Genomic DNA, 7,193 nt, shown 5'->3' with positions numbered 1-7,193 from the left:
CTGCGTATAGGGTTATGTAGGTAGGTTAAACCCCCTGGGTATAGGTTATGTTAGGTTAGGTTAACCCTGGTATAGGGTTATGTTAGGTTAACCCTGGGTATAGGGTTATGTAAGGTTAGGTTAACCCTGTATAGGGTTATGTTAGGTTAACCCTGGTATAGGGTTAGGTTAACCCTGGTATAGGGTTAGGATTAACCCTGGTATAGGGTTATGTTAGGTTAACCCTGGTATAGGGTTAGGTTAGGTTAACCCTGGTATAGGGTTAGGTTAACCCTGGTATAGGGTTATGTTAGGTTAACCCTGGTATAGGGTTAGGTTAACCCTGGTATTAGGGTTAGGTTAACCCTGGTATGGGTTGGTTAACCTGGTATAGGGTTAGGTTAGGTTAACCCTGTATAGGGTTAGGTTAGGGTAACCCTGGTATAGGGTTAGGTTAGGTTAACCCTGGTATAGGGTTAGGTTAGGGTAACCCTGGTATAGGTTAGGTTAACCCTGGTATAGGGTTAGGTTAGGTTAACCCTGGTATAGGGTTAGGTTAGGTTAACCCTGGTATAGGGTTATGTTAGGTTAACCCTGGTATAGGGTTAGGTTAGGTTAACCCTGGTATAGGGTTAGGTTTAACCCTGGTATAGGGTTAGGTTAGGTTAAACCCTGGTATAGGGTTAGGTTAGGTTAACCCTGGTATAGGGTTTATGTTAGGTTAACCCTGGTATAGGGTTAGGTTAACCCTGGTATAGGGTTAGATTAACCCTGGTATAGGGTTATGTTAGGTTAACCCTGGTATAGGGTTAGGTTAACCCTGGTATAGGGTTAGGGTAACCCTGGTATAGGGTTAGGTTAGGTTATCCCTGGTATAGGGTTAGATTAACCCTGGTATAGGGTTATGTTAGGTTAACCCTGGTATAGGGTTAGGTTAACCCTGGTATAGGGTTAGGGTAACCCTGGTATAGGGTTAGGTTAGGTTTAACCCTGGTATAGGGTTAGGGTAAACCCTTGGTATAGGGTTAGGGTAACCCTGGTATAGGGTATACTGTATGTTTTTTCTATTCACTTGTTTTGCAAGAAAGGGTTAACGTCATGACGTCATCTCTGAGCGCCAGCCACAGTAGTGGTCATGTCTAGAAGGTAACCCTACATTTGCGAATGTGATCTGAGATTTACAAAGACTTCACAAACTATCGCGAGACCCACTGAGTGTCTGTTTATTTTACCGGTAACATCTCGCGAGAGTGTCTCCCGGTGTAGAGGGGACCCAGCAGACAAGAGTTCCGGTGTAGAGGGGACCCAGCAGACAGACAGTAAACAGAACAGTAAAGATGGCGGACGCGGTGACCGTCGGGGTGAATCTGGACGCGTTCTCTCACGCGATCAGCGGAATCCAGGCGCTGCGCTCGAGCGTCAGCCGCGTGTTCGAGTCCCTGAAGGATGGAATGAAGAACCGGGAAACCCTGGAGGGGCGCGAGAAGCAGTTCATCTCCCAGTTCCAGGACCACCTGCAGGCCGTCAACAGGGACCTGAAGTAAGACCACTAGACCACCAGACCTCCAGACCCTAACCCTAACCCAGACCCAGGGTCATAGTCCCACCAGTCCTACATTTAATATATACTGATTTTATACCTGTCTGTCTCTCTGTCCCACCTGTCTGTCTCTCTCCCACCTGTCTGTCTCTCTCCCACCTGTCTGTCTCTCTCTCCCACCTGTCTGTCTCTCTGTCTGTCTCTCTCTCCCACCTGTCTGTCTCTCTCTCCCACCTCTCTGTCTCTCTCTCCCACCTGTCTGTCTCTCTGTCTGTCTCTCTCCCACCTGTCTGTCTCTCTGTCTGTCTCTCTCTCCCACCTGTCTGTCTCTCTGTCTGTCTCTCTCTCCCACCTGTCTGTCTCTCTCCCACCTGTCTGTCTCTCTCCCACCTGTCTGTCTCTCTGTCTGTCTCTCTCTCCCACCTGTCTGTCTCTCTGTCTGTCTCTCTCTCCCACCTGTCTGTCTCTCTGTCTGTCTCTCTCTCCCACCTGTCTGTCTCTCTCTCCCACCTCTCTGTCTCTCTCTCCCACCTGTCTGTCTCTCTCTCCCACCTGTCTGTCTCTCTGTCTGTCTCTCTCTCCCACCTGTCTGTCTCTCTCTCCCACCTCTCTGTCTCTCTCTCCCACCTGTCTGTCTCTCTCTCCCACCTCTCTGTCTCTCTGTCCCACCTGTCTCTCTCTCTATCCCACCTGTCTCTCTCTCTGTCCCACCTGTCTCTCTGTCTGTCCCACCTGTCTGTCTCTCTGTCCCACCTGTCTGTCTCTCTCTCCCACCTCTCTGTCCCACCTGTCTCTCTCTCTCTCCCACCTGGCTGTCTCTCTCCCACCTGTCTGTCTCTCTCTCCCACCTGTCTGTCTCTCTCTCCCACCTCTCTGTCTCTCTCTTCCACCTGTCTGTCTCTCCCACCTGTCTGTCTCTCTCTCCCACCTGTCTGTCTGTCTCTCTCTCCCACCTGTCTGTCTCACCTGTCTGTCTCTCTCCCACCTCTCTGTCTCTCTCCCACCTCTCTGTCTCTCTCCCACCTGTCTGTCTCTCTCCCACCTGTCTGTCTCTCTCTCCCACCTGTCTGTCTGTCTCTCTCTCCCACCTGTCTGTCTCTCTCTGTCTCTCTCCCACCTCTCTGTCTCTCTCCCACCTGTCTGTCTCTCTCTCCCACCTCTCTGTCTCTCTCTCCCACCTGTCTGTCTCTCTGTCTGTCTCTCTCTCCCACCTGTCTGTCTCACCTGTCTGTCTCTCTCTCCCACCTGTCTCTCTGTCTCTCTCTCCCACCTGTCTCTCTCTCTGTCCCACCTGTCTGTCTCTCTGTCCCACCTCTCTGTCCCACCTCTCTCTCCCACCTGTCTGTCTCTCTCTCCCACCTGTCTCTCTCTCTGTCCCACCTCTCTCTCCCACCTGTCTGTCTCTCTCTCCCACCTGTCTCTCTCTCTGTCCCACCTGTCTCTCTGTCTGTCCCACCTGTCTGTCTCTCTGTCCCACCTGTCTGTCTCTCTCTCCCACCTCTCTGTCTCTCTCTCCCACCTGTCTGTCTCTCTGTCCCACCTCTCTGTCCCACCTGTCTCTCTCTCTATCCCACCTGTCTCTCTGTCTGTCCCACCTGTCTGTCTCTCTGTCCCACCTGTCTGTCTCTCTCTCCCACCTCTCTGTCCCACCTGTCTCTCTCTCTCTCCCACCTGTCTCTCTGTCCCACCTGTCTCTCTCTCTCCCACCTGTCTCTCTCTCTCTCCCACCTGTCTCTCTGTCCCACCTGTCTGTCTCTCTCTCCCACCTGTCTGTCTCTCTCTCCCACCTGTCTCTCTCTCTCTCCCACCTGTCTGTCTCTCTCTCCCACCTGTCTCTCTCTCTGTCCCACCTGTCTGTCTCTCTGTCCCACCTCTCTGTCCCACCTGTCTCTCTCTCTGTCCCACCTGTCTCTCTGTCTGTCCCACCTGTCTGTCTCTCTGTCCCACCTGTCTGTCTCTCTCTCCCACCTCTCTGTCTCTCTCTCCCACCTGTCTGTCTCTCTGTCCCACCTCTCTGTCCCACCTGTCTCTCTCTCTATCCCACCTGTCTCTCTGTCTGTCCCACCTGTCTGTCTCTCTGTCCCACCTGTCTGTCTCTCTCTCCCACCTCTCTGTCCCACCTGTCTCTCTCTCTCTCCCACCTGTCTCTCTGTCCCACCTGTCTCTCTCTCTCCCACCTGTCTCTCTCTCTCTCCCACCTGTCTCTCTGTCCCACCTGTCTGTCTCTCTCTCCCACCTGTCTGTCTCTCTCTCCCACCTGTCTGTCTCTCTCCCACCTGTCTCTCTCTCTCTGTCCCACCTGTCTCTCCCACCTGTCTGTCTCTCTGTCCCACCTGTCTCTCTCTCTGTCCCACCTGTCTGTCTCTCTGTCCCACCTCTCTGTCCCACCTCTCTGTCCCACCTCTCTCTCCCACCTGTCTGTCTCTCTCTCCCACCTGTCTGTCTCTCTGTTCCACCTCTCTGTCCCACCTGTCTCTCTCTCTATCCCACCTGTCTCTCTCTCTGTCTGTCTCTCTGTCCCACCTGTCTCTCTCTCTCTCCCACCTGTCTGTCTCTCTCTCCCACCTGTCTCTCTCTCTCCCACCTGTCTCTCTGTCCCACCTGTCTGTCTCTCTCTCCCACCTGTCTGTCTCTCTCTCCCACCTGTCTCTCTCTCTCTCCCACCTGTCTCTCTCTCTGTCCCACCTGTCTCTCCCACCTGTCTGTCTCTCTCTCCCACCTGTCTCTCTCTCTGTCCCACCTCTCTGTCCCACCTCTCTGTCCCACCTGTCTGTCTCTCAGTGAGTTGGAGCGTCTCAGTGGTCTGGTGGGTCGTCCCTCAGAGTCTCATCCTCTCCATAACAGCGGTCTGCTCAGTCTGGACCCGGTCCAGGACAAGACCCCCCTCTACTCTCAGCTGCTGCAGGCCTACAAGTGGTCCAACAAGGTACACCTGCTAGCATGCTAACCTGCTAGCGTGCTAACCTGCTAGCGTGCTAACCTGCTAGCGTGCTAACCTGCTAGCGTGCTAGCGTGCTAACCTGCTAGCGTGCTAACCTGCTAGCATGCTAACCTGCTAGCATGCTAACCTGCTAGCGTGCTAACCTGCTAGCGTGCTAACCTGCTAGCATGCTAACGTGCTAGCGTGCTAACCTGCTAGCATGCTAACCTGCTAGCATGCTAACATGCTAATGTGCTAGCTCGCATTCACTCTCCACACGTTTCCATCCATCACTTCCTGTTTCACCAGCTGATCCATCCACTAATCAGTCTGATTGATGTGATGTTGTTACCATGACGATCATCAGGACCTCACCTGGTGGCAGCACCTGATGATGTGTGTGTATTTGTGTGTGTATCTGTGTGTAGTTGCAGTACCACGCCGGTCTGGCGTCCAGTCTGTTGAACCAACAGTCACTGAAACGATCGGCCAATCAGATGGGAGCTTCAGCCAAGAGACGACCCAAAGTCCAACCCAGTACTCTGGTACTACCTCCTCAGTGAGTACTCCATCCAACCCAGTACTCTGGTACTACCTCCTCAGTGAGTACTCCATCCAACCCAGTACTCTGGTACTACCTCCTCAGTGAGTACTCCATCCAACCCAGTACTCTGGTACTACCTCCTCAGTGAGTACTCCATCCAACCCAGTACTCTGGTATTACCTCCTCAGTGAGTACTACATCCAACCAAGTACTCTGGTACTACCTCCTCAGTGAGTACTCCATCCAACCCAGTACTCTGGTACTACCTCCTCAGTGAGTACTCCATCCAACCCAGTACTCTGGTACTACCTCCTCAGTGAGTACTACATCCAACCCAGTACTCTGGTACTACCTCCTCAGTGAGTACTACATCCAACCCAGTACTCTGGTACTACCTCCTCAGTGAGTACTCCATCCAACCCAGTACTCTGGTACTACCTCCTCAGTGAGTACTCCATCCAACCCAGTACTCTGGTACTACCTCCTCAGTGAGTACTCCATCCAACCCAGTACTCTGGTACTACCTCCTCAGTGAGTACTGCAGTAATACATCCAACCCAGTACTCTGGTACTACCTCCTCAGTGAGTACTACATCTAACCCAGTACTCTGGTACTACCTCCTCATTGAGTACTCCATCCAACCCAGTACTCTGGTACTACCTCCTCAGTGAGTACTCCATCCAACCCAGTACTCTGGTACTACCTCCTCAGTGAGTACTCCATCCAACCCAGTACTCTGGTACTACCTCCTCAGTGAGTACTCCATCCAACCCAGTACTCTGGTACTACCTCCTCAGTGAGTACTCCATCCAACCCAGTACTCTGGTACTACCTCCTCAGTGAGTACTACATCCAACCCAGTACTCTGGTACTACCTCCTCAGTGAGTACTACATCCAACCCAGTACTCTGGTACTACCTCCTCAGTGAGTACTCCATCCAACCCAGTACTCTGGTACTACCTCCTCAGTGAGTACTCCATCCAACCCAGTACTCTGGTACTACCTCCTCAGTGAGTACTCCATCCAACCCAGTACTCTGGTACTACCTCCTCAGTGAGTACTGCAGTAATACATCCAACCCAGTACTCTGGTACTACCTCCTCAGTGAGTACTACATCTAACCCAGTACTCTGGTACTACCTCCTCAGTGAGTACTCCATCCAACCCAGTACTCTGGTACTACCTCCTCATTGAGTACTACATCCAACCCAGTACTCTGGTACTACCTCCTCAGTGAGTACTCCATCCAACCCAGTACTCTGGTACTACCTCCTCAGTGAGTACTACATCCAACCCAGTACTCTGGTACTACCTCCTCAGTGAGTACTCCATCCAACCCAGTACTCTGGTACTACCTCCTCAGTGAGTACCTCCTGTCATAGTACTACTGTAATACTCTGTTCCTCTGCGTACAGGTATGTGGATGATGTCATCTCCCGGATTGGCAGGATGTTTCCTGATATGACCATCGAGCTGTTCCGACCCAACGGAACCTCTGCTGTCCTGCTGGTAAGAACCAGACCCGTTAACAGGTGTGTTCAGACCAGGTAACAGGTGTGCTCAGACCAGGTAACAGGTGTGTCCAGACCAGGTAACAAGGTGTGTTCAGACCAGGTAACAGGTGTGTTCAGACCAGGTGACAGGTGACAGGTGTGTTCAGACCAGGTAACAGGTGTGTTCAGACCAGGTAACAGGTGTTTTCAGACCAGGTGACAGGTGTGTTCAGACCAGGTGACAGGTGTGTTCAGACCAGGTAACAGGTGTGTTCAGACCAGGTAACAGGTAAGACCAGGTAACAGGTAACAGGTGTGTTCAGACCAGGTGACAGGTGTGTTCAGACCAGGTGACAGGTGTGTTCAGACCAGGTAACAGGTGTGTGTCTCTCACCTGTCTCCCTCTCAGGTGGCCCTAGGGAAGGTGTTGAAGGCGATTGTCGTGATGCGTTCGCTGTTCATCGACAGAACCGTCGTTCGAGGATTCAACGAGAACGTTTACAACGAGGATGGAAAGGTGGGAGGTCAAACTCACCTGACAGGTAACCTCTGATACCTGTCTGTCTCCGTGATAACATGTCTGTCTGTCTGTCTTCCACAGCTGGACATCTGGACCAAGTCTCAGTACCAGGTGTTCCAGAAGGTAAGACTCACCTGTCCTTCCCTGAACTCCTGCACACCTGAGCTGAGTGTGCAGCACTCTGATTGGTTGTGT

At 52.3% G+C, this 7,193-nt stretch overlaps 1 protein-coding gene across 1 annotated transcript in view; it reads left to right on the top strand.

Moving 5' to 3' along the window:
• The first annotated feature begins 1,266 nt into the window (after positions 1-1,266).
• The window catches only part of med27 (mediator complex subunit 27), a 6,964-nt gene continuing 1,037 nt past the window's right edge, over positions 1,267-7,193 (top strand). The window contains exons 1-6 of the mRNA XM_074628425.1: positions 1,267-1,519; positions 4,301-4,445; positions 4,868-4,998; positions 6,401-6,494; positions 6,888-6,995; positions 7,080-7,121. Coding sequence (XP_074484526.1) covers positions 1,317-1,519; positions 4,301-4,445; positions 4,868-4,998; positions 6,401-6,494; positions 6,888-6,995; positions 7,080-7,121 — 723 coding nt within the window. The 5' untranslated portion in view covers positions 1,267-1,316. The remainder of the gene's footprint in view (positions 1,520-4,300; positions 4,446-4,867; positions 4,999-6,400; positions 6,495-6,887; positions 6,996-7,079; positions 7,122-7,193) is intronic.

This window comes from Sebastes fasciatus, unplaced genomic scaffold (assembly GCF_043250625.1).
Source record: "Sebastes fasciatus isolate fSebFas1 unplaced genomic scaffold, fSebFas1.pri Scaffold_33, whole genome shotgun sequence".
NCBI classification, from domain to species: domain Eukaryota; kingdom Metazoa; phylum Chordata; class Actinopteri; order Perciformes; family Sebastidae; genus Sebastes; species Sebastes fasciatus.
This window is presented reverse-complemented; position numbering and strand designations above follow the sequence as displayed.